The 24,857-nt window shown below is 40.3% G+C and overlaps 1 protein-coding gene across 1 annotated transcript in view; it reads left to right on the top strand.

Moving 5' to 3' along the window:
* Positions 1–24,857, top strand: part of PTPRO (protein tyrosine phosphatase receptor type O) — a 113,746-nt gene that overhangs the window by 45,712 nt on the left and 43,177 nt on the right. The window contains exons 13-15 of the mRNA XM_075553329.1: positions 17,384–17,523; positions 20,124–20,256; positions 22,431–22,551. Of these exons, the coding sequence (XP_075409444.1) occupies positions 17,384–17,523; positions 20,124–20,256; positions 22,431–22,551 (394 nt within the window). The remainder of the gene's footprint in view (positions 1–17,383; positions 17,524–20,123; positions 20,257–22,430; positions 22,552–24,857) is intronic.

Genomic DNA, 24,857 nt, shown 5'->3' with positions numbered 1-24,857 from the left:
TGAACTAACATGTATAGATAAAATATCCCATTAATTTTAAATTTAATAATTTAAAACTTTGATATAATTTTCGTATTCAAATAAAATATCAAGATAAAATGCAATTGATGTATAACAAAATAATATAGGTTCCATAATTATATATTCAGAGATCACTATTTGTGTTAGGCCAGGTTGACTAGAGAAACAAATCCAAGGGAACTCAAATATGTGTAAGAGAGAGCGTTAAATCAAAGAGCAATTGTATATTGAGAAAACATGCCAGTCAAGTCTAGATCAAGTCCATAAGATCAATATTAGCTTATAAGTCCAGTACTAGTCTATAAATTCCTCTTAGGACTCATGCAGTCACATTCAATGAAACAAAATGCAGGAAGATCACAGGCCTGTGGGTGCAAAGTCTTGTGGACCCAATTACAGTGGAAGCATCTCAGTGCTGACATAGGTCTTCACGTGGCTCCTCCAGCTCTCCAAGTGTAGCTCCTTAACAGAAAGGAGAACCAGAGAGAAAGAGAGCCTCTCACAGGGCTAAACAAGTCTCCACATGGCTTGTCAACAGGAAGAAGAATGCAGAGAGTGTGGCCCACCTCCAGGGAGAAAGGAAGTTCCCAGAATCCTCATAAGAAGGCTATGCCCACAAGGAGGCCTCATCAAGCTGTGACCTGCTTGACAGGCTAGACTCCAGCCTTCCACTTATTTATCAAGTTGACTTGAAATTATATAACTACCACACTGCTCTAAAAGATAATGAAATTGATGCTTACACAAAATTAGTAATTTGGGGGTTATAAACAATAAAAGTGCAGAAGTTCTTTTATATAAACAAAAAGAGATAAATGAAGAAATAAACACATCATTTATAAATAAATGAGCAAGCACAGGCATGGGTGGATCCTATAAATAAAACTAGAGTTGGGGTATTACAAATTTGTGTGTGATATGAAAAAGTGAGAGCTAATTAAAGTACAGATTACATGCCCCAAGTTGAAGAAAGTATATACTCTTGCAAATGAGCTAGAATTTATTTGTATTCCTTAGTGTAAACTAATTCTATTATGGCTGGCCACTGGGAAGTGACACTGTACACACAGAATACATCGTTTTCTTTACATTCCTACCATATATACAGGTGTATATTCAGTTTCTGATACCTAAAAAGATCTCTAGATGATAGCCTGAAATCAGCAGCAGGCTATGAAGGTTGGATTAGCAAAAACTTGTGCAGTCGGCCTTTTAGGACAGTACCAGTGTAAGAAGTACAATCCAAATGTAGTGTACACTTTCCATAAGTACTTTCCCCAGCAGAGATATCACAAATTTGTTAGCTTGTAAAAATTGGAATTATATAAAATGGCAGTAATTTGAATATTTTAAGACCTTTTAATGAAATTTTATGGTGTCTCTATTGACATATCTGTTTCATAAGTCTATTCGTAAGAGTCTCAAATCTCCTCTTGTTCCATATGTGTATATAAGAGTAAGTCCAAAAGTATTGCTATAAATAATAGAAATGTTTATTAAACAGAAATATTAAAACGTGAAGATGGTGTTTCTATCTCTCTAACCTTTTCCCGGAAAATTCTTCACACTTCAATTCACACCATGTCTATATGGTAGTTGGGCATTCTTAAAGGATGCCAAATCCTGTTTCTTTTCAATGTTCTTTGAGTTTAGGGGACAAAAAGATGTCTGAAGGGCCAAGCTTAGCACTGTTGGGTGAGTGGGGTACAGTTTCCCAGTGAACTTCTTATACTACAAACCTGCCTACTCTAGAAGAATAAGTAAGTGCCCTGTCATGACGGGGCTGGGGGTAGGAGGAAGAGGGAAGATTCCTAGAAGTGACGTGCCTGGCATTTTCTCACCAATGCAGTTTTCGATGTTAAAGTTTCTTCCTACTATGCTCTCATGATCATTCTCAGTCCTTTGGGGAAAAATATCTATCAAGATTAACCCTTTAAAAAATAAATAAATAAATAAATAGAGTACCCATTTAGGACTCCAAATCACAGTTGCTATATGTTTCCTAAAGAACCTCGTTGCCTTGAACTGAAGTGGTCCTGCAGATCCTCTGGGAAAGTACTGTTTTGAATGAACCTTTTCTTGAAGGCACCATGACAAAGCGAAGACAAAGGGATTCCTGCGGAAACATGCCTGCAGCCACCTGCTGGTCACAGGGTCATGTTTCAACATATTTAGGTTGGAATAAACCCGGGCACATATGAACTGGCATGCTGCTAACGATCCCTGTTCACTTACCCTCATATGACAGCTATAAGGGAAGATTGATAAAAGATCACTGTTAGTTGTCAGCAAAGTTATTCCAACTTATGGTAGAACTATGTGTCACACAGGAGGCAGCTCCACAGAGGTTTTCATGAATGACTTTTCTGAAATAGATTACCAGGCCTTTCTTTAGAGGCACCTGGGTGGACGTGAGCCTCCAACCTTTCCATTAACAGTTGAGTATCTTTTTATTAGCAGCTTAAACTTCATGAGCACTCTTGATGGCTGTGATAAACTTTCTAAGAGACCCTTAAAGATTGCTAGCAAAATAAAACAATCTTCCTTTACCCATCAGTTAGCCTACTCTGTAATTCAATGTATATCATACATTGAGTCTCCAATCTTTTCTGTTCTATATTTATAATAGATTGCATTCAAACTCTTCCCAAATTAATGTGAGTAGTTGGGAATCCATGCTATGTTGAATAGCACTATAGGCAGAAGAAAATAGCACTATTCAGTCATCTTGAAATAATTTCAATTCCATTGAAGCAGCTCTTTCTACAGCTACTTTCTTTAAATGATTTTTGCTCAACTGCATTGAAGACAATATAAGTACATGGTAGCGCACTTGAAATTCCTAGTTGAGGTGGGTATCTCGGGTTTGGAAGGCATATGGATGGGATTATACCTGCGAGGGAGCTCTGTCACATTGAAGACCCTCTAGCACTGCTGAACCTTGACCACAGCCACCATTGTGGTGTTGGAATACCCTCCTCCCATTCCCAGAGGGGCAGCGTTGCTCTTGTTGTGAACCATAAAAACCCAAACTAGCTCCACGGCCATGGATGACAGAGTAGAACTGCTACTTAAGTTTCTCACACCGCACCCTCCACATCTTTCTTCCGGTGGAGTGACGAGCAGGTTTGAGCCACAGCCTTTGAGGGTAGCAGCCCAATGCTTAGCCCACTGCACTACCATCACTGGCTGCATTCCTTCTGCCAAGCAGGATCATCTGCTTTCCTTCCCAAGTAGCCTATACTTACATCCCAGAAGTGTGGAGATCAACAGCTTCCAACAATGCGTATCAGTCTCCCTTCTGTTCAGAAGGGGCAAAAAAGGCCTTCCTAGCAATTCCGACCTTTACCTCTGGTGTTGTCTTTTGTGGATATAAAAGTCAATTCAAAATTTGTTTCTAGACAACTGGGATAACTGGAAGATTGTTCTCATGTTCCTCGTGTCATGTGATTTCTTTCCTTTTCTTAGCCATATTACTACGGAGTTTTCCATGTTTGTCAGGCCCTACTTGCTCTCTCCAACTCTGGGTTTTTCAGCCTCCCTTACAATGTAAGTTCAAAGACATACAGCTCAAAGCAGCAGGCATTGGGCTATTTTTGAGCTTCGCTGCATTTTATGTGGCACGTGGGTCGGCTGTGGAGCCTCAGGAGGATGGGTTGAAGGCATGAGCTGGTGCAGTTAGAGCTGCAGAGACACATGAATAAAAGCCATGACAGTCCCAGGCTTATCATCGCTTTTGGACCTGATGCCTCTCTGTTAACAGGCAAGACTCTCTGAAGCAGTTCAGAAAGTTCCTTTAAACTTTGCAGAAAGAAACGGCAAGCTCTGATAGGAACGATATCTAATGACTCAATAAGCTTTTGAGTCAATAAGCATTCCTTTATTGGCTTCTTATAATTTGAAGAATTATATCCTCTATCTTGTTTCTTTGGGAAAACCAGACAACTTAAATGTATTGTGCTTGTTCTTGGCCTTTTTTTTTCTCATGGAAGTTAAATAGCCTTACATTTTAACTCTTTGACAAAATGTCTGTTTTCTCTTCCTTTTCTGGCGTTTTTATGTTTTTTCAAGCTCTTCCATCTTCCTATAACTTAACGTCTTCCCTACCAAACATTGCCTTGCCTGTTGTAAATTGCCTACTTGTTGATTTGAATTGAAATTACAGACCTCAAGGCTAAAAGTGGTATTGCAATTAATATTTAATGAAAACCAATTTCACCTTTCAGAGAAGTGAAATAGCATTTCATCTTAGTCATAACTGAATGACAGTTATTTTTTGTTTCACAAAAATGTCATTCTAGTCATGTTATGTTTCTTCGCAGGCTTCATTGGGTACACACAAAGGTTTATTAATTCTCTTCTACAGGTAAATGCAGCTTGGACACATAGAATTTCAAGACTTTCTTGAATCAGAATAACATGGCTAAAGTTAGAACCAAAACTTTTTGGGCTAACCCTGAAGTTCCCAAACTGATTTGGTCTACAGTCCCCTTTTCAGGAAAACAATATTACTCAGCATCCTCTTGACAATGGGAACATGTGGTACTATAATATAACCCATACTCCAGGATAAGGTATATGTATCTGCTTTTGCTGCCTCCCTGGGTCCTTCGGCACTGCTTGGAGCAGTATTGCCCACTTTGGGAACACTGGGCTAACCCCTCCTTTGGTTCTTAGTTTCTCATACCAGAAGCCCCTTGAGAATGTCTCTTCCTGCTATCCTGCAGGGCAGGATCTACATCTATTCAGTGGCGAGGGCGGGCAGGGCAGGTGGGGGAGGGGGGTCGCAAACAGGCTACTAATGGTATTAGTACATTATAAATTAATCCAAGCTGACAGGTGCATAGGTTAGGAGCCTATAAAACAGTTGCCAAGAATTTTCAATGACTATATCATTAATACAAACACTCAAGAAGACATGTACCAATAATGATGCTGCTTTCAGGGTGTGGAGCCAATCATTCCATTAAGAATTTCAGGTTGCCAGCCGTGTCGTGGCATCGTGGTGGGATGTGATGACAGCTCCCTTGGGCAATCCATACAAATGTCAATCAAGTCTGCAGGAAGATGTGTCAGTTTACAAGAACCCACTGGCATACAAGTAACTGCAGCTATAACCAGTGATGGGTCGTCCTTTCTAATCATGGTAAATTTACATGGATGCTTGGAGACCTTGGTCAATTTTGTGAGTTTTTGGTAAGTCTACCTTGAAGAATACAATTTTCCAAAACAAATGAACGAAATTGCTCCCCACAAAAACAGAGTGCCAGCCAAGAGACAGGGATGAAAAAGTTTTAACAAATCACAAAATCTTTATATGATAATAGAATATCCATTCATTCATTTAGCAAATATACACACTGAGAACCTTCCAGATGCCAAACTATTGGTGGTCATAATTCTTTAAAAGCTGTTCTAATTGTCTACAGGGGTTTCTCATCTAGTGAAGAAGGACAAATGACTGAGGGGGAAAAAAAGGCAAAACTCATATGGTAATAGTCCTTTACAGAGCCACAAAGGCAGGAGAGAGTTCAGTGACCAGTGGTAAGGTCTCTCTCGGAGGAGGTGATGATGGGGGCTGAGATGTGAATAACAAGAAAGGGTCAGGGCCCCAAATGGGGAGGATGTGCATGCAAGGAAGAGGGAATTAGCAGGGCCGGATTGCGTAGGACTTTGAAGGCTTGGAGTTTGCATGCAGTCAGAAGCCATTTAGAGAAGTGAAAATAAATCATCTGATTTACATGGAACACAATCTCTCTGGTTTCCCAAGGGAGAAAGGATTATTTGGACAACAGTGAAGCATGAGGGGGATTATTCAAATAATCCCCATGCAAAATGATGGTCATTTGGACTGACGTGGTAGTGATGGGGATGGAGACGTGTAGTCAGAATTGAAGAGCTTATTTAGGGAGTTGTGTTCACAGGACTTGTGGGGGAGGGGAGGGGTGAAAATACAAAGTAAGAGGAAGGAAAATTAGGAGTGCCTCCTTGGCCTTGCTTTTGAGCAATAAAGGCAGCTGGGGGTACAGTCCGCTGGATTGGAAAAAACTAGAGACGTGCATGAGTGGGGACAGAGAACATCACCAGTCCCTCCTGGCACGCAAAACGTCCAGAGTGATGAAAGGACATTCAAGTGTAGATGGCAAGTCCAGAGGGGCATGTGTCTGGAGATCGGGAGAAGTTTGAGGTTAAAATATAAAATGGGAAAATGGAGGAATAGAAAAGGGAAATAGGGAGAAGTAGGGCTAATTATGTTAACTTATGGGGATGATAATCAGTAAGCATTGAAATAAATTGAAATATATACAGACATATAGATTGATATATAGATATAGATATAATGGATGGTTTGAGGAAGGGATCCCTAACGAGTGCAGACAAACAGAGAAGAGAAGGGAGAGACGGGGAGCGAGAGGGAGACGGTGCTGGATGAAGCCTGAGGAAATACTTCAGCATTTAGAGAGTGGGGAGAGGCAAACTGGAAAGCAACAGCCCAGGTAATAAGAGAAAACTGACGCCCAGGACCTGCACACAACTGTTGTGAAATGATCTGAATCAGCTCCCAGGGATGTCCAGGCAGCTTCACAGTCGCCCAAGGAAAGAGTGTGGCAGCAATGTAGTACAAGCTCCTCATTTTTGCAAACTGGACGCTAGGAAAACTTGATCCTTTTGGCAAATTGTTGGACCTGAGACTGGAAGCAGTGGTCCGGGAATATGTTATCTTCTGCTTATGCTTTCTGTATTCTGTTGTGTGTGTGTGTGTGTGTGTGTGTGTGTGTGTGTGTCCTAAAAACTTCACTTTTCTATGAAAACATTTAACAGGCCTGGGAGAAGCCTCACACTCGACTGGTTTGGTATTAATGCTATTGACCTGGTTTTCTTCTCTCAAGGAGAAAAACATTTACATGAATTAAAAACTTCTAAAACAGAGTTCAGCTTCCAAAAAGAATAAAAGTGAATGTTTTTTTAAATTGTTTTTTAAGCAAAAGAGGAGAAATTTATTGGCGCCCATATGGGAAACCCTAGAGGGGTCCAGCATACTCGACTGTGTAGGCATGCCCAGCAAAGGATCACGCCATTCACTGTGCCCCCATGTCCCAGAGGGACTCCCCTTGAGCCCCAAAGCCCAGGACTGGCTGGGGGTGGGGACAAAAAAGTGAATGTTAACAGATGGCAAACACATCTATAGATGGTGACTTTCTGTCTCTAGGGAAATCCAGCTATTGGCAGTGGTGGGTTTGTGATCTCACAGCTAAATGAGAACATTCTGCTTATTCTTTTGCTGAAGCCATTGAGTTTACAATTTTGGAAATGGTGGCTCGGATATATGTATAGTCTTTGTTTTGGTTAAGAAGTGTTGTGAGTCATAGCACTGTGAAGTCTAAAGTACCTCTCCATACTCTCCTCATCGGTCCACACACTTTCCTTGAATTCCCCTTACTCCCACACACAGAACTGTGATATCACAAGATGAAATATGGATAAATAGTGTCCATGTAGCCTGAGAGGAATAAAAGATGACTGAGAGAATGAATGGAAGAAAGCATAGGAACAAAACCAAGAAAATACACATGTCCATGCTGTATAAGTATCTGTGTATGTTTTTGTATATGTGTGTGAATCTATGTGTGTATACACACATGTGTATATCTATATTTATATATATGCACACACACACACACTGAGAGCCAGTTAGCTAATAAAATAATTATTTTAGATTTGTTATATTGATTTTAAATCCATAACATGTATCAGCCAAGAAATGTTTATGTGGCATCCCTTATGTGTTGCACACTATTCTAGGTGCTGAGGAGACAGCAATGAACAAAACTGACAAAAGTTTCTACGTCCATCCTCATGGAGAAAAAGAGACAATAGACATAAATATAAAGATATTAAATGGCAATTAACTCTATGGAGCAAAAGAAAGCAGGAAAGAACAGGAAAGTCTGTGGATTAGCGATGTGATTTTGAAGAGAGTGGTGAGGTTAGATTTGCTTAGCACAACCTGAAATGGAGGAGAAAGTAAGCCCAGAAAATAAAGGGGGCTTTCTGTAAACCGAGAGAATTGGAGGTGTAATGATCCAAAAGGAACAGTAGTCTTGGCAAGTCCAAAACACTAAGTAATGTTTTCAAACCAGCGACCATGTAAGTTACATGTCAATTAAGCCCACATGGAAGAGGCACATGAACATCTCTGATTCGAGGATTGTTAATTATATCATCCAAATCTGAAGGGAGGAATCATCTCAGAGCCTAAATTGTGAGATTCTGGTTTGCAGAAGGCTCTGGATGACAGCGGGAACCCACGATCCCCTTGCGAGCACCACACAGGAAATAGGCCTCCAGAGATATCCTTCTATCCGTGATGAAGGGAGGGGAAAGCCTGGTTACGAGACAGAGAGGATTGGAGAGAGGACTGTAGTAGATTAAAATGATAAAGTTGTTTTAAATGGCTAAAACCTTGTTGAGCTCCCTTCTGAGACACTTTAGGCTTGATCTGGTTTTTAATTCTTTCTGTGGGTTCTCTTGTATGTGTCATTGCTGGTAGCTTTCTTGACTCTCTGTTATGTGTTTTCCTATGTTTTGCGGTAACTGAAACCCAGGGTAGGTGAATCTATAGAGACATAAACTAGAATAAGGGTTTCTGGGGGGTATGAGGGGGGAGGAGGGAGGTTAAGTGGCAGCTGCTATCAAGAAGGAAGAAAATATTTGAAACTGTGGGAAGCAATTGTACAATACTGCTCGATAGGTTTGAACTGTGGAATGGAATGATGTCTGGATTAGCTCTACATAACATCATCTGGGGGCGGGGGGCGGGGCTAACTGCATTGCAGCAGGTGTACAGAATACGAGGGGAAGAGGTCGCTAAGAGCCAGGTCACATGGGCCTATTGAAAAGACATGTTAGTCTAGGAGAGAGTGGACTCCTTTATGCAGGCTAAGTAGATGAGTCACATGGTTTGGCTTAGTTTTAAGAAGCCCATGTTGATGAGTCTACACTATTTAAAGGTGAGGGTAAAAGTTGGAGACCAATTAGTTTGCATGACCACGCAGTCCAGTTGTCCAAGACAGAAGGGAGTTACCGTTGTAAGGACCCAATTAAGTGCTAGTAATTATCTTCAGCTTGGGCACTTTTGCTAAATTGCATGGCCACCTTAGAACTACTCGCTGCAAGATGCTCCCACATCCCCACAGTTGTCAGGTTGGTACCAGAGGCAGCAGCGGGCCACTCCATTATGCCCTGTGAAGAAGAGATCAAGAGACACTGGGAGGAGATCTGGAGACAAATAGAATGTTGAGATGTTTTACATAAACGAAAGGAGAGAAGATGTGTAGGAACCAAACGATGAAAGAGTCCAAGCACGTTTCAGTTATTTGGGCTTAATTTGTTTCTAAAATTTTAACTTTTAGGAAGGGAAAAACAGCTTGTCTGGACGCTAATGAGAACATTGCCAAAATCGATAGTTCCTGATGGTTAGATTATGCAGAGCAGATGGACGCCAGGATGCTGGTAGAAGGGCTGGCCTTCACATGGGTGAATCCGGAGTCTGCTTAATCTCTTACCACAATCCAGACTTTCCTCCAGTGTGTCCAGCACATTGGCACATATGCCGCCATCATCATTTTCAAAGCATTCTCTTCCCACTGAGCCCCTGATATCAGCTCCCCACTTCTTCCCCCGCCCTCCCCTGTCCACCCTCCCTCACAAACCTTGATTAAGTTATAGATTGTTTTTTCCATATCTTACATCGTTCTCCGTCGCCCCTCACCCACTTTTCTGCTATTCATTCCCCTGGGAGGGCAGTTCAATCTAAGTTGATCCTTGTGATCAATTCCCCGTTCCCCCCCACCCCACCCTCCTCTCATCTTCCTGGTATCTCTACTCTCCTTGTTGGCCCTGGGGGATTTATCTATCCTGGACTCCCTGGAATTTTATCTGTAGCAGTGTGCATACACTGGTCTAATCTGATACGTAAGGTAGAATTGAGGTCATGATAGTGGGGTAAAGGAAGCATCAAAGAGCTAGAGGAAAGTTGTGTGTTTCATCAGTGCTATACTGCACCCTGACTGGCTGATCTCTTCCCCATGACCCCTCTGTGAGGGGATGTCCAATTGTCTACAGATGGGCACTGGGTGGCCACCCCCTGCACCACCCCCCACATGCTTATTAAGCTTTAGATTTTCAGAATGGCATCGTTATCTTGCTAACTCTTCTGATATCTGTCTGTCTGTCTAGCCATCCCCTTCAAGCATGGATTTCTGCTTTAGGCTTTGGGCTTGTCTCTATTCTTGGGTCAGTGACTAACCAAGTCCGTTCTCAATATCTGTGCCCCCCCATGTTGCATTGCAACCTTCTAAGAAGCATTGCTATCTGCCAGTTGCCCATAGTCATGCCACACACCTTTACCACTTCCTTTACAGCCTTTTTCCTGCCTGCCACGAATGGTCACACCTTTTGAAGGTCCCTTTTATAGATAGATAGATAGATAGATAGATAGATAGATAGATAGATAGATAGATAGAGATACTAGAATAATATGATGGATGATATACTCATAGGCAATGGGTATGAAGCTGGGCAGTTATTTAATTACATGAATGAATATAGATTTTTCATATAAAGGTCTGAGCTAGATAATTAGGTCTCTGGGGCAAAGAAACACCTGTGGATACTTTGTCATTCCCAGTTATCTGGAAATGAATGGAAAAGACCTGTAGTTTAGGGAGGAAGCCAGGTATCATTGATAGAATCCTTACCTAAGGCTGAGGAGGCCCGGGTCCTTGTGTTTGTACTCACAGACAAATGTGCTACCTTGGACAACTGACCAGATTCTGGACTTCAGTTACCTCATCAATAAAAGGAGAACCTGGTCATCAAGGTTTTAAAATTAAGCTGATACTTAAGCTTAAAATAAGACAGTACATTTTTTTCATAATTTAATCATAATCTTTTCCTAAGAATTTTGTATTTCTAAACCTTACAAAAAAATGTGAAGTGCCAACACAGTCCCGTGAAGTAGTTTCACATTCCTGAGGCCCAAAGGAGGAAGTAAGATATTTTGTTTTGAAGCTAAGTGACGCAAAAAAAGAGTGTTTGCTGGAAAACAGTATTCATCGTTCAAAGTAACTTGCACTGCAAAAGTTATAAACCCACCCAGTGATTCACAGAGAGTGATATAACACTTGCTATCAGTGAGACATAAAGAATTTATTTAAGATGGGATGGAAATGACAGGTATTTATACTTCCTCAGAAAACGTTCGTGGTTTGTATATGAAAAGGGCCTAATTATAATTTCGTGCTTCCTCTATATACAATATTTTCCTGAATGTTTCTTATATTTTCTAAAGTAATTTTAAAGTATTCCATAGTCTCATTAAATTTATTTGGAAAAAAAAACCACATCATAAGTCAGCCCAAGAAAGGGTCTAATAAGTTTCTAATCTAATAAAGGTTTCTATTGTTGAATAATGATTTTTCTTTACTTAATTTCATTGTATATAAATTTTACCTCACTGAATAATTTCTCCCCTTTTTAAATAATTTTTGTTTTCTTGTGGTTTTTTTGTGTGTGTGTTTCAAATTGTGCTGCCTTTTGCAGATGTTTTCTTGATCCTACTGAACATAATTTATGTCATTTATACTACTTAAGTCACAAGTGTTTTCTTTGGTCAAGTTGAATGTGAATTATGTGACTTATAATGTTTAAGTTAAAAACTGCCTGAAGTAAGCAAAGTAACTCATATAGATTTAGATATAAAGATATATTTAAAATACTGTGGTATAGACATTAAAGAGAATCATTTCTATATAAAGAAGATACATATTGCTGTCAGTGAGGGTTATGGTTGAAAATTAATTTTGCCAAGTCAATTATGGCTCAAGACGGTTTTTACAATTTGTTTTTACAAAATCTCCCTTCCTACCAAAGTCACACCTTTGCAAAACAACTCAACAAACTTCGGTTGAGTGATAAATATATGCTATGCCATTGTTTGAGAAGCTAAACTAATAGGTCACATTAAAATAAGAAACCATGCAATAGCTATCAGGGAAAGGTGGACTTTAGACAATAAATATATTCTTTTTGATTGCACAATTAACTATTACACCTGACTATTTCCTTCTGGAATTCCCTGGGGAAGGAAGAGATTTGCTGGCAGCTCACAGAATAAGAGTCGGAAGCTCGCTCACACTTCGCTGAAGGTCACTTCACTCCCCTTCAGCCCTGGGCAGCAGCTTGAGCCTGTCCTAACCCACTCTACATTAAATGGTAGAGCTAGCATGAAAGCTGCTTAGTTTATCCATGTTCTGTTTATGCTACTTGAGTTTCTTATAACATGAAATTGATTTGTCAGCCAGACCTTGTGCGACATTGAAGGTGAAAGAACAGATAAAGGAAAGGGCCAGCTAGCTGGCCACATGATCCTAATGCTCCTAGACATCATTTTAAAGCAAGTAACTCCATGTCCACGAATGGGTTTTCCAAAAGGATATATGCATCTCCTTTTATCAATGCTTACATCAAATATGAACTCTGACCCTGTTTTAAACAAAAAGAAATTTGACATGTGGAGCATGAAAGTTTTGAGGAAGTTTAAATTTCAAATGTCACTTCGAGAGACGAAAAGAGACAAATAGGAACTATAGCTACCATCTGCTTGACATTTTACTTTATAGAAAGTATGAATGTTTTAAACCAGTGCTATCAATTGTAAATATAATTAGAGCAATACATGTCATTTAGGTTCTCTACTAGCTACATTAAAAATTGGTAAAAGGTGACAGGTGAACTAAAGTTCCATAATTGCAAACTTATTATATCCTATAGTATAACCTTATAATATCAGGGTTCTCCAGTGATCAGAAACCATATGTAAAAAAATTAAAATATAAATAAATAGATATTTGCTTAAGGAATGGGCTTACAATACAGTGAGGACTGGTAAGTTTGAATATGTAAGGCAGACAAACAAGCTAGAAATTCAAGTAGGAGTGAAAGTCATAATCTTCAGGTAGAATTTCTTCTTCAGGAAATCTCCATTTATTTTCTTCTCCTAAACAATTTTATCTGATTGGATGAGGTCACGCACGTTATCTTCTTCACTTAATTCATCTGATTATAGATATTAAGCATATCTACAAAATAACTTCACGGAAAATCTAAGATTAGTGTTTGATTAAATCACTGAGCACTGTCGCCTAGAAGCCTTGGGTGTCTAGGGGTGCCTTGGGCAGTTCACTGCTAAGGTCCACACCTTGAACTCACCAGCCATGTATTGGAATCAACTCAATGGCAGTGAGTTATTAGTTTTTTAAGCCCAAATAAGTTGACACATAAAATTAACCATCACACATATTTAAACTAATATATCCAGATTAACCCTGGAATAATCAATTATCCCAAATACCACCAGAGAAGGAAAATCTGGTTGATATTTGGCGAAAGTCTCTGAACCATTGGATCTTTCCCTGAAAATAGTACTTATTGTGGAGACCCACGTTCCTAGCCAGATAAAGAGGAACCACTGAAAACACTGATGATAGTTCATAGTAGGACTTTACTGTGACACCGAAAGCTAATGATTCTACCAATACAACCACCATACGAAGGCAGAGAAAAAACCAATAACCCCAATGTGTTGGGTCTCACCTGATGTTTGAACCCTAACTCATCTGGTCCATGAATCTTGACTTGTGTTTTCAATCATCCAGTAAATGAGATTTAGGTGCATACGTGTGACTATAGGGTCCTACTGGCCAAATTAAGCGCTTGACTGCCAATGAAACACCACCATTGGTTGGTGGTTTGAACCCAACTGAGAGTTCTTTGGGAGAAAACTCTCCTCTGCCACATCAGGGTTGGTATGTTGGAAAGACTCAGCAACACCTCCCAACATTAACAGCACCCAGTGACTAATTCAAGAGAAAGGCAGAACAACTCAGAGCACATGGCTCCTGCTCTTCAAGAACCTAGTAGGTTCTAAAGGAATCAAGATTCACATAGAACAGAAAATAACCAAGGGCTATAGAAGGTCAGAGAAGGGATAGACTACTGAGAAGTCAGTCATCGGATAAGACTTTATGGAGGAGTTCAAACTTCTCTGGGCCTTAAGCTATAAACAGAATATATGATAAAGTACACTGACTGAAGGCAACCGTGAGTTGAAAAAGAGCACTTCCTGTAGGAAGGTCAGTGAGACACTGACTTCTCCAGGATTGCGTGTCAGTGGGATAGGGATGGTGGCTAACTTATATGGCTACCACGAAGCTCATTTAAATAGGATCTTAAGGGCAACTTGTCCTTCTCGCTGTTTATCAGAGATATTTATCTACTGCGTCAGGATCGCTGTTAGACTTCGGACTATTTGTATGGTCTTTCTTTTACTTTGCGCGCGCGCGTGTGTGTGTGTGTGTGTGTGTGTGTGTGTGTGTGTGTGTGTGTTTATCCAAGATAAGCAGGACAGGCAATCCCATGGAGACAATGAAGGGACTGACCGTTCTGGGGTGGCATGGGAGGGGAGGAGGCGGTGAGCCGATAATGACGGGCATAGGGGAACAGTAAATGTTCTAAAATTGATGGTGACGAGGGTGCAGCTTTTCTGGTCATGCTCCATCATTTGAATTGTATCTGAGAGGAATTACTGAGAGGTTAACAATGGGTAAACACGATGGTAGAGCAGGAGGGAAGAAAAAAATTAAAGAACCAGTTAGAGGCAATGAAAAATGAAGGGGCTTTTGTAATGATCCAAGAGCAGGGTGACAAAGTCTGGAAAGCAAAAGGAAGATAACAAGCTCTTAAAGGGGAGGGAAATGTTTACAAGGGCTGAGAAGGAAAAAGAGAGCCTGAAAATATTTGCTTTGGGCCACTGAAAAAATGATTATGCTCAGGAAACAATCTAGAGTAGGGACAGAGGAAGCTGGATTCAATTGTGATCACGAAGAGGCCATTGGAAGACATTTGAAAAGGCACAGATGAGACATAGTTGGAAATACAGATATAAAAGTTCACACCGGACATTAGGACATTGATAATATTTGTATTAGAGAGGAAACCTATCAAGAAAAAAGTAGAGACTACCTGGGAATTCTGATCATAATTCAGAAGACCCACTCTGAAGAGCAGGCCTGTAGTCTGTATGAAAAAAAGAAAAAGCCGCCCATGTGCAATGTAATAAATCATCCATATCTGGCCCTGACAACTCACACTTTTTTCCAAGACCCATGCTTCTATAGGAGTAGGAATCTGTGGGGGCTGATAGTCTAACTCGCACCCCTCTTGACCGTGACAGTTAGAAAGGATGTGGGAAGTGAAACTGACCTCTGCATTTCAACAGCAATCTTCAGAAGGGAAATGAGACAAAACATCATCTGGAGGAGTGGACAACCTATGACAAATCAAAAAGGGTGTTTTGACATCTACTGTGAATTTTGCATGCTGTGCTAGTCTGGGTAATTTAGAGAAACAGAAAGTCATGTATAAGAGAGAGTGTTATATAAAGGTTAAGTGCACATCAAGAAAACATCCCAACCCAGTGTTGCCCAAGCTCACAGTCCAACATTAACCCATATGCCCAACACCAATCCACAAAGTCCTCCTACATCTCACAAAACACACACTATGATGCCGACTGCAGGAGAAGAGTCGAATCCGTGAACATGTAAGCACCTTAGCATTGGCAGGGGTCTCCACTCCGCTGCTCCAGCACCCAGGGCGGCATGGGGTAGGTCCATGTGGCTTCTCCTCAGGGATCTTGCAGGAAGTGAGCCTTGCTGGTTGAAGCAGGGAACTGGCTAAGGCAGCTGCACCCTGGTCTGACCATCAGAAAGCAAGAGACCTGAGAACTAGAAAGGCGAGGTTCACTGAGCCATTTATCTCTCTGCCCTTCAATTAACCCCACATGTGTTTATCAGCCAGGTTGGCACAATAAACTAACTCAATGCCCAAGACTAACACGTCTCTTTTCTCTTTAATTTCTTCCTCCTAACTTTGTTTTATTGCCTCTAGAAAGAAAAGTGGTTCTTTTTAGTTGTATAAAAGTTTCGGTTACCATGATAAATTATTCCAAGGATGATCTTGGCGAATTCTTCTACTGGGCAGGGCAATGAGTTGATAGTCTACAAGTAAGGTCCAGCCTAAGTCAAATGCATGTCCAAGGGGGAGAATGGCCTACCGAACCTTTTCACACATTGCCAAAAGGTAGGAGCTGGAGCGAAGACCTGGAAAATGAGAGAAGATGATGAAAAGAGACCGAAGTAACAAACAGCAAAGATCTCCAGCAATGTAGATCTACAGCTACCTGACAGAGACTCGCAAGTACGCAGGGTCTTCTGTGAAGTGAATCTGGTGGCAAAATGTGTTTAAACAAGAAATGTCAAAGGGGTCCCATGGGAAGAGGACACTGGTTTAAGAATTTAGGCTCTAGCATTGCATTTTGCATACCCAACATCCAAAGGAGTGGAGCTGAGAAGGGACAAAAGGAGATTTGGAAATTCGGGGACAAGACAGCGTTGCTAGAACGAGAAAGCCAAACGGGGTTTGAGCTCAAGCCAATAAAGCCAGTGACTCAGCTGCAGGCAGTTAACATGAAAGGACACACCAACAGCATGGCTTACTCAACTAATGCATTAGTTTATTGATTAAGATCAAAGATCTAAAAGAATGAGATTTTTTTAGTTAACACTATCCTGTAACAGTTTGTTCTCTAGTCCTCTTCCATTAATCCTTATCTTAAAAAGCATATATATGTATATATGTCTGTGTGTATAGATAGATGGATGGATGGATGGATGGATGGATGGATGGATGGATGGATGGATGGATGGATGGGTGGATGGACAGATAGATACCTCCTACTTAGCTTTATCCCTCTTAACATTTACTACATTTTCATGAAGCCATTCTCCTGGCTAAATTTATTCCAATTGCTTCTACAAAAGACAGATTGGTCAAGTACTGAACGGAGTCTCTTTAGCACAGGGAACACACCCCTTCCCTTTTCCTGGGCCTTTCGGGTACAGATTTTTATTTTCACCCAGAGATTTCTTAGATGAGGGGGCAGCACTAATTCCAGTGCATATGACATCGAAACTATTAATAGATTGTGTTGGTAACAACGTTGAAGTAGAAAACAGAAGTAATCCAAAAAGAGAAGTATGAAATGGAAAGGGAAAAATAAAAAAAAGAAGCAATATATTCTGCCTTCAAGTTCGGATGACTGGTATGAAAGGACATATTGCAAAAGCACGAGAAATCTTTCTGGTACTTTTAACTCCACGTATTTGGATCTTCTGGGTTGTTTTATCCAGCAGTTGTATGAAGAAAAAAAGATTTTAATTAGATCATTTTTTTTTCTCAGAACCAGCTCCTCCAAAATCGCTTTTTGCCGTGAATCAAACGCAGACCTCGGTGACTTTGCTATGGGTGGAAGAGGGCGTAGCTGACTTCTTTCAAGTCTTCTGTCAACAAATTGGCTCCAACCAGGAAACCAAACTCCAGGTACTGTACATTGGTGCCCCTCCGAGTTATCTCCGTTAGGGGAAAGTCTTTCTTTTCTGGAGTATGGAAAATAAAACCTGACCATTTTCTCCTTGGTGCCTCCACGAGAGACGTGTACAGTAAGCTTACCACAAACCCAAAAGTATAAGAGCCAACTTGACAGAGCTCGCGCGGCCTTTATCTTTCTGTGTGTTTATCTTTTTTTGTCTGTAATGCTTAACCTACTTCAGATTCTACTAAAGAATTAGAGGAAATGAGTCTTTATTCCTGTTGCCTATTGAATTGACCAAGGAAATGCAGGCACTCTCATAAAACATAATTTAACAAATATGAACTGACTGTCAGAGTTTTGAATGTTGTTATATGGATTCTAACAGAAAGTATCCATACTTGGCTACATATATTTTTTTCAACTTTTAAAATTAATTTTATTGGGGGCTCATACAACTCTTTTCACAATCCATCCATACGTCAATTGTGTAAAGCACATTTGTACATTCGTTGCCCTCTTCATTCTCAGACCATTTGCTTTTTATAACATCATGGGTATCACATAATTATAGATATAACTAGACTTAAATATAATTACCACAAAAGAGATTCACACTAATGATAAATCCCATCCAATTAATCAGGAGAAATTTTTTCTTGGCAAATGAAGGCTGAGAGAGGTGACTATTAAAGTTACAGAAACAGGTATTCTAAAGACTAGGTTGATAAACACAGGGTTGCTCCCCTGGGTTAAAATGATAGGAAAGAGAGAGGTCAACCAGTAGTGAGGATTAGCAGAGACACAGAGAAAAACATTTTACAGCCAGAGGTCGAAGGAAAGGGGCATGTTTTCAAGAGACGTCACATAATACAGAGTACAGACAAACACTATTGACATGAATAATTTATGCTGGTTCAAGAATGAAATCTATGCGGTCTATTAAACAAAGGATGCAGTGGCACAAGTCTTTCACACCAAGGGTCAAGATCACTTCCTTTGAGTCCTGTCCCCCTTTCAGTATTCCCGCATACAAATCTAGTTCTTTTTATTTTTACTGAACCTTTTTCTATTCTAAAAATCCTTTTATCTTTTTTTTAAAAGGGGCTCTGCTGCACAGTGGATTTTTTTCTCCCCTGTAACTACTGTGAGATCTCATTTTAAGAAAAGAATCCTTAGGTAACTACTTCCCACAACTGAATCCTGTTAGCAAAAAACTTGCTGTTCTTAAAATCATTTTTATTGTACAGTGAAAAAAAATGGATGTAGGAGATAAGTTTAGCTGGCTCTCATCTATTTAGGCAGAAGTGTCGCACATCGTCCTTTGGGGGTGAGGTGGGGTCTTGTCATGCTAGCTGCTCTTTTGACATTGTACTTCTCGCTAACCTGGCCATTTACCCACCAAATTAACAACTTGTTCCACTCAACAACAGAGCACTGTCCGTTGTTTGTGAAGACACAGTCGCCGTCCCTTTGGGGAGTGCTAGTCAAAGACTGAAGACACATGAAAGGGTAGGGTCCTCAGTGTACACGGCACTGCTACAAATAAGAAGCGGTAGAGACCAGTGACTCAGAACAAGTAGCTCCTGGAGAAAGCAACACAAATGACTCTTAAATACATATAGGGATGAGCAACTTCCCTCGTGATGAAAAAATGCAAACTAAAATCATCATGAGATTGTTTCCACTAAAATAATTGGCACACTTCAGTTTGAAAATCGACTGCATTGGGAAGAGTGCAGGAAACAGACATTGCTATCTGTGGATGATAGGCAGGCCTTTTAGAAACTGCATAATTGGACAATAAACCCATAAAACCAAACCCACTGCCATAGAGAGTCGAACTACGCCTTACAGTTCCCAGGCCTTTAAGTCTTCATGGTAACACGCAGCCTCGTCTTCCACAGAGCAGCTGGTGGGTGTGAAGCATCAACCTCACAATGACACAACTGTGCTTAACACACGGCACCACCAGGGCTCCTTAATTTGGCATTAGTTTCCAAAATTGAAATGTACAACTTTCTGATACAGCACTTCAACTGTTAGACATGTATAAACGTATGCGTGTATATACACACATACATATACACAAATATTATATATACTTCGATATATTATATAGGTACATATGTTTTGTTGTTTAAAGATGCTCCAATATTTTTGAAATGACATATGAACACTGATATTCACTATAGAGTTAATTAGTGAAAAAGAACAGAAACCATGTAAAGGTTCATCGATAGGGGAGTTTGTTCTTAACACTGGGTTGCTAGGCAGCCTTGAGAAGGCTGAATCAGCTTTATCTGCCCTGCGATGGAAAAGCTGTGTATATAGAGTGACAATTAAGGGGAAACAGTGACCCTAGAAATGTATAAAATGTTATCATTTATGTTTTATGTATGTCTTACAGGTTTCTGTTATCTATAAAATACATATAAAAAGAAAAAAATCCTAAAAATAGGAAATGGCAAAAGAAGGAAACATTTTACACTGCTATACTTTTACATCTTTAAATTTTTTATTATATTTCTCATTCCATTTTGCAAACTAATTTTATACACTCAACTAAATGAAGATAACATGAATGCTCTCCCAATTTCTGTCTCTCCAGGAGCCACTTTCTGTTTCTTCTCATGTTGTGACCATCGCGGGCCTCCTTCCTGCCACCGCCTACAACTGCAGTGTCACCAGCTTCAGTCATGACAGCCCCAGCATCCCCACATTCATAGCCGTGTCTACACTGGGTAACTACATACGCCCGTGGAATCGGTTGTCTGGGCAGTTCTTGCTTTCAGATTTCCCTTACCTATCTTTTAGATGCATATAAAAGAGAAATTAGAAATACCAACCATTATAATCTGGTAGCTCTTGGCGTTCGTCCTCATCTCAATGTACTAGCTCTGTAATTGAGGACAAGACCCTTATCTTCTTGAACCTTTCTTTTCTCCTTTGTGAAACTGCAATAAGTACCTTGTTGTGTTTGTAGCTTAAGATGGCAGAGTCTAAAGTGTCACCTGGCTGAGGGCTGATACCTGCAAGGCCAACGGTTGGAAACCACCAGGGGCTTCCTGGGAGAAAGATGAGACTTCCTACGACCCTGAAGAGTTAGGCTTGGAAGTGTACTTGGGCGAGTCTCCTCTGTTCTACAGCGTTGCCAGGAGTCAGTCGCTCGCTGGCAGGGAGAGCGAGAGCACGTGCTCCTAAGTGCTAGTTGCCATCCTCAACATCACCATCCTGCCATTTGTCACCTACGGACTTCTCTGGGAGGCACAGTACGCTAATCCATGCCAGTATGTCGGGGCGGCCTTGTCGCTCGGCGGTCAGTGATCAAGTAATAGCACTATATTGCTGGGTCTAGGCAGAAAGTTTTCTAATCTAGTAGGAAGTATAACTCGGGAAATTAGAAAATAGTGAAAATCTGGAAAACTGTTCATTTCCTTCATCTTCCCCTGAGTTGTTTCGCCCCCTGGTTTAAAAGTCGGATTCTGCCATCTGAGACCCCCTGTCATACACCCGGTCATATCATCACATCATCTTTCACCGAGTCCATTTCCATTCCTGTAACATTCGTCGCTCCCTGCGACTGCAGTGATGGCTCTCTTTAAGAAAGCAATGGTTAGACATTTACTTATTATAACTGAGTCTTGGTAGCAAAAGTCTATCTTTAGAATCCCCTCTCGAAAGAGTTTTGTGTTCTCTTGTTTTGTTTGCTTGGAAAGGGCAATTTTTTATTTGGTCTTTTAAAAATAGCACCAAATAATATTTCTTGGTCTTTCATTCCTACAACCCCTTTTTATGCTTCTTCTAAGCATGCCTTGACATCTTGTCATCGTCACGGCTATCCAGTGATGTAGATATTATTGAACTTCCTTCCAAGGGAGGCAAATGAGTCCCAGAGAGGTGGATAAAATGCCTCCCCACACGGCAGTCAGCAGGGATGGGATGTGAGATCATTCTCCTGACCCTGATTCTTGGGCTCTTTCCGTTCAAGTTGTTTCCCAACATTAGCACCAAGCCGGCCTACACGGGAGGTGGACGTGTTCAGAACGGCAGGGATGCCTAGCGGCGAGTTCTCTAATTGCACTCAATGCAAAGGATGGGATGATTTTCCTCTGGCTCATTTTTAAAAAGAGTTTCATATAAGAAGCCCTGGTGACATAGTGGCTTATGCATTGGACTATTCACCATTATTGAAGAGTTTTTTTTTTAAAGCGTTTATCATAGTTTCATGCCTTGGTCTCATCCTCTCTCTCTGGGTAATGTGTATCGTGCCATTGTAAACACACCGTTGCGTAAAGTACATGAAAGGACACAACCTCTCTTTTTAAGGTCCTTGAAGCAGTTAAGAGAGCTAGTCTCTTAAATTGTACAGATGGAAAGTTCTTCGCATATGGCTGCAGCTCATCAGAATGCTCGCTTCGAGCGACGTGTGAAGTGCTACAGCAGACGGCAGCTTGCTAATGTCTTTTTCATGTACATTACTAGCATGCAGTGAGCGGCATACACAGGTGTGCTTTCTGACTTCAAAATCGTGGCCATAAACAAAGAGCCCGTCACCTTCTAAGCTTTGAATATGTTGAATAATAGTTGTTGCACATGCTAGTGACTTCTAGAATTTTCCGGTTAAGTGAATTTAAACTATGGCCAAGCCTTCTTTACCTGGTACAGTTTTCTTTTACAAGAACATCCTAAAGCTAGGCTTTGAAACGGATTAAAATCTTTCCGACACCGGAGCTTGCATTGGGAATTGGCATTACCTGTTATATTTTATCGGGAAGAGGTCATGTTCGCATGAATAAAAGGTGTCGTCATCATCATCACAATTCTCTGCACCGAAATTCAGATGAAAATACTGAATGTTTCCTTTAGTTTTCGTGTAATAAAACCCGTAATGAAAATGCCTGGCTTATCTCTTTAGTTACAGAGATGAATCCCAATGTGGTGGTAATCTCGGTGCTGGCCATCCTTAGCACACTTTTGATTGGGCTGCTGCTGGTGACCCTGGTCATTCTAAGGAAAAAGCATCTGCAGATGGCTAGGTGAGTGATACTCTGTTCACTTTGATCCATAACCTGTAAAATACTTTTATTTCTCATCCATGTATGACTTTTGAAGAACTATTGTACAGTGGTAGATTTTATTTGGTTTTTAGTGTCTATTTGTATTTTGTAGATTCTAAGGAAACTTAAATATTATTTAGAAAATGTGACCACCGAGATGGCAAATCAAAGGATCCTTCGCTTTCACAAAACCAGACTTTGTGCTTTTATTATTTTCATTTAAAAGTTTTTAATATTTCATTTGGGTACTCTAAAGACATATTTTGGAGTAAGAGAAAGATTGATGCCTGTTCATTATGGTGAAGAAAAGTATTACTAAAAATGGAGATAAAAAAAGAACAAAATAAATCCTTCTCATGTGAATCAAGTCCCCACTGAACTTCCTCGAACCATTGGCTGAATATGCGAATAGATTTGTCCTCAGACAGAGTGCATTACAAAATGTATTACTGCAGATATAATTCGCTCAAAAATTGAACATCTTACCATTTGTTTTCATTTTGACCTATTTTTAATTTGCTCTGGTTTTTTTTATTATTATTTTCTGCTTTCTTTTGGATAAAGTTTATCTGTGTTTTATTTTCTTGTTAGTGGTGTTTTGGGGGGCATCTAGAGGTATCATTGTCATTATATGAAATCCAGGATAGATTAATCTATAGAGACAGTTACTAAATCAATAGCTCCTTAGGGAAGTGACAGGGGAGGATGAGGGGACGTGAGGAGCTAATAACAATGGAAAACCAAGGGCCGATATCAAGGGCTCAAGTAGAAGGCAAACGTTTTGAGAATGATGATGGCAACAAATGTACGAATGTGCTTGACACAATGGATGGATTGTGATAAGAGTTGTACGAGCCCCCAATAAAATGGTTTTAAAAAGAGAGAGAGAGAAAAAAAAACAAATAAAATAAAGAAAAATTTTAAATGCTTCTCATTAGTTATATTAAAGGTGTTTTATCATAAAGTATTTGTGGAGTTCATGATTAGATCGTTATCGGCTCTCTGTAACCTCAGTCCCTATTACTCAGAGTGTTAAGCAGTTTCATTTTTCTTGCAGTTAGAATAGCCCTTTGAGTTTTGACTTCTGTGCGTCCCTATTTCTTTCCATTGATGTTTTGCTCCTCAGAGAACATTCTCAAGAATTTTCTGTGGCCCCCTTTGTTTTCAGAAGAATCCATCAATTCCCTTAAGAAGCAGTTGCTTAGCTGAGTACCACAAGGTTTGGGAAATTTGGTTTTATTTATAAATTTATAGTTCTCCAAAATTAGCCCAAAGATTTGTCTATCAAAATCCCTAAACTTTTTTACATTATTCCTACATACATTCATTCATCTAATAATAATTTAATCATTCCCTTAATGACATATTCCAAGAATAGTCAGATACCCAGCCTAACAGCTGTGAACTTACATGTTAGCTAGAGATTTGTACACAGATAATTATTTTGAAATGGTACACTTTATAATAAAGATTAGAAAAATGGGAGGCTGTGAAGGTTAAGAAGAGAGGGTAATTCTGAAAATGAACATCATGTTGAAGGTTGGCGCTTGAGAAATTCTTAGAAAGATAGAGGTGGGAGGTGGTCAGAACAACTCATTAATTCCTAAGTGACAGAGGCCACCCAGGTGTCATGCATTCAGTTAACAAATATTATTTGAGCACCTGCTGTGTTAGACTTATCTGTGTATATATATATATATGACAAAATTTATAAAAGAGACAAATTATATGGCAAAATACCTAAAAGAGACCAAATGTCCTACCCTCGCAGAGCTAGTACTAGAGATAGATAATAAGGAATAAATATAAAAGTGAAAAGATTGTGTAGCAGGTATGCAGGTAAGCCGAGCTATGGAGGGAAAGTAGAAGAGCTGAGTAAGATGGAGGGTTAGCAGTACTGTTAAGGGGGAGCAGCTCTCTGGGAGGTGATGGATAAATCTACTAAAGGAGTGATAATAACTAAGCCGAGACTCAGAGAACATGGGGGAGTTTGCAGGGAGTATTGAGTGTGCCCCGCAGAGGGACTAGCCAGTGCAAAGACCCTGAGACAGGGGCCTGGAGAACAGAATAGCAGAGATGCTAGAGGAGCTAAAGCATAAGGAGTAAGGGGAGGTCTCACATGATGAGGGCAGATCGCATGGGGCTTCATAAGTCACTGGAGGGCCTTTGGCTTTCCTCTGAGTGAAATGGGCAGCCAGTGCAGATTAACACGACCTGACTTACAATTTAACTCCTTTTTTTTGACGTTTATGTAGAGACCAATACTGTGTTTAGGCATGGGCGAA

Source organism: Tenrec ecaudatus, chromosome 6 (genome assembly GCF_050624435.1).
Source record: "Tenrec ecaudatus isolate mTenEca1 chromosome 6, mTenEca1.hap1, whole genome shotgun sequence".
Taxonomy (NCBI): domain Eukaryota; kingdom Metazoa; phylum Chordata; class Mammalia; order Afrosoricida; family Tenrecidae; genus Tenrec; species Tenrec ecaudatus.
The sequence above is the reverse complement of the archived record's forward strand: the minus strand, read 5'-3'. Positions and strand labels throughout refer to the sequence as shown.